The sequence below is a fragment of the Tenrec ecaudatus genome, chromosome 12, assembly GCF_050624435.1.
Source record: "Tenrec ecaudatus isolate mTenEca1 chromosome 12, mTenEca1.hap1, whole genome shotgun sequence".
Lineage (NCBI taxonomy): Eukaryota > Metazoa > Chordata > Mammalia > Afrosoricida > Tenrecidae > Tenrec > Tenrec ecaudatus.
In genome coordinates this window covers 137432517-137434374 of record NC_134541.1, presented here as the reverse complement: position 1 = coordinate 137434374, position 1858 = coordinate 137432517, and the positions used below count along the sequence as shown (strand labels likewise).

Genomic DNA, 1858 nt, shown 5'->3' with positions numbered 1-1858 from the left:
GTGACTGAACTATTGAATTACATGGTATGTAAATTACTTGCCAATAAAACTGTTGGAAAAACAGACACGTATCAGCATCCTTGAGCTACCAAGTCTTTGCAGGACAAAGAAGGGCTGTCACCTGGTCCAGGAGTTTGAATCGACCAAGGCCAGGTGGCTCTGGGCTAGCTCTGTGTCAGCATCTCCTGCCCCCTCTCCACTCACTGTCCGCTTCCTGTTTCCCTTTCTCCATGCCCATCCCACTCCCACCCATGGTGCATCTGAACTCCCTGCGCTACTGAGCTCCGTGATGGTGATAAGTGCATTGGGTGGCTCCAACCAGACGAAATGCCACCGCTGATGTCGCTTTTCACTTCTTGTAAGGCTTCCTCTTGCAAAGCAGCCCTGGGGCCCAGCAGCGGAGGGCTTGATCACTAGCAGACAGCTCTGTCTGCTTTTGTCAGACTTCCAGCCATGGAAACCCTCTGTGAACAGTGGTACTCTGTCCTGGGGGGTCACTTGCCAGCAGCAATGGTTACAGAAATGTGTTTGATATTCAGGGTCTCGTGTTCTTAGCCTTTCAGTCCCTCCTTACTAACTTAGGCGCTGTTCTCTGATTTGGTGAATCATCAGCGAAGTTCGTGCGGGCATCCCTGTTGGGTCACCAGCCATGGGGACAGGTGAGAGCAGTCAGCCCTGTCCCCGGGCTCCCGTCCCCTGCTTACCTTGGCACTCCTGCAGGGCCGCCGCGATGTCATCAGCACTGAGAATATCCGTGATGCTCATCTTCCACCTAGCCACGCAACCAACAACACACAGTCAGCAGCGGGCACAGGGGGGGGGCTCAGGCAGGGCCACGTGCCCTCTGGCGGCCTGGGCGCCATTGCTCTGCCTGCCTAGAAATGGTTCTCTCAAAAAGGAGAAGGGCGGCGGGACAGAGCACACCCATTAAAGGCCAAAGATTGAAAAGACCCCAGTGCCCTCTCTTGACTACGTACCAAAGCAACAACAACAACAATAATGATAATAGCAATGATTAAAACGATCTAAACAATGATCCAATTCTGTTTTCTTTTTTTTTTTTAATTTTAACAATTTATTGGGGCTCATACAATTCTTTTCACAGTTCATATATATACATACATCAATTGTATAAAGCACATCTGTACAGTCTTTGCCCTAATCATTTTTTTCTCTTTTCCAATTCTGTTTTCTTATCAGAGCGGGTCTTGTCATTGCCCATCACTCACATAGTCAGCTACAAGCCAGCATTCTGAAGCACACTGGTGGCACCTACAACTAGCTGCCTTTGCCCAGACTTGCTGGGCAAATGCACGGCTGCAAATGACACCCGGGAACGGGCGCAGGGCAGGCTGCCTGCAGACCTCGTGTGGCAAAGGTGCTCTCTCCTCTGTGCCCTGAAGGATGGGGGCCCCATGAATGAAAAGCCAAGCTACCCGAGACCCGAATCCTTCCAGGTGTCAACTCCACAGGGAAAGTGAAATCGGAGCTCAGCCGGCACAAACCGAGAGAGAATGCATGCAGGGAAGAAGAGCCTGGGTCCCGGGAGGCCCACCAGCTACTCACCTTTTTTAGCGTTATTTTTCCTGAAGAAGAATCAAGAAGAAGAGTGCAGGAAGCCAAACAAACAAACAAGAACAACAAACACAGGCGCTTTTGCTGCCCTGCAGACCCACCTTATATAGGATTGAAACAGCGATAGGTACCGCCTCTTAAATTTCTTTTTCAGGATCGAGTGGACATAGCTCAAATGTCTTGCCTTACTAATTAAATCTCTCAAGCGCTCTTTTTCTTCTTCTTCTTTCTTCTATTTTTATCTCAAGGGACAGTGGGTGGGAACAGCCACTTCTTACAAGCA

The 1858-nt window shown here is 49.8% G+C and overlaps 1 protein-coding gene across 1 annotated transcript in view; it reads right to left on the bottom strand.

Annotated features, from left to right (window-relative positions):
* The window catches only part of LOC142423331 (oncomodulin-2), a 4679-nt gene extending 3914 nt beyond the window's left edge, over positions 1-765 (bottom strand). Inside the window, exon 1 of the mRNA XM_075528574.1 lies at positions 705-765. Coding sequence (XP_075384689.1) covers positions 705-765 — 61 coding nt within the window. The remainder of the gene's footprint in view (positions 1-704) is intronic.
* Between the last annotated feature and the right edge of the window lie 1093 nt (positions 766-1858).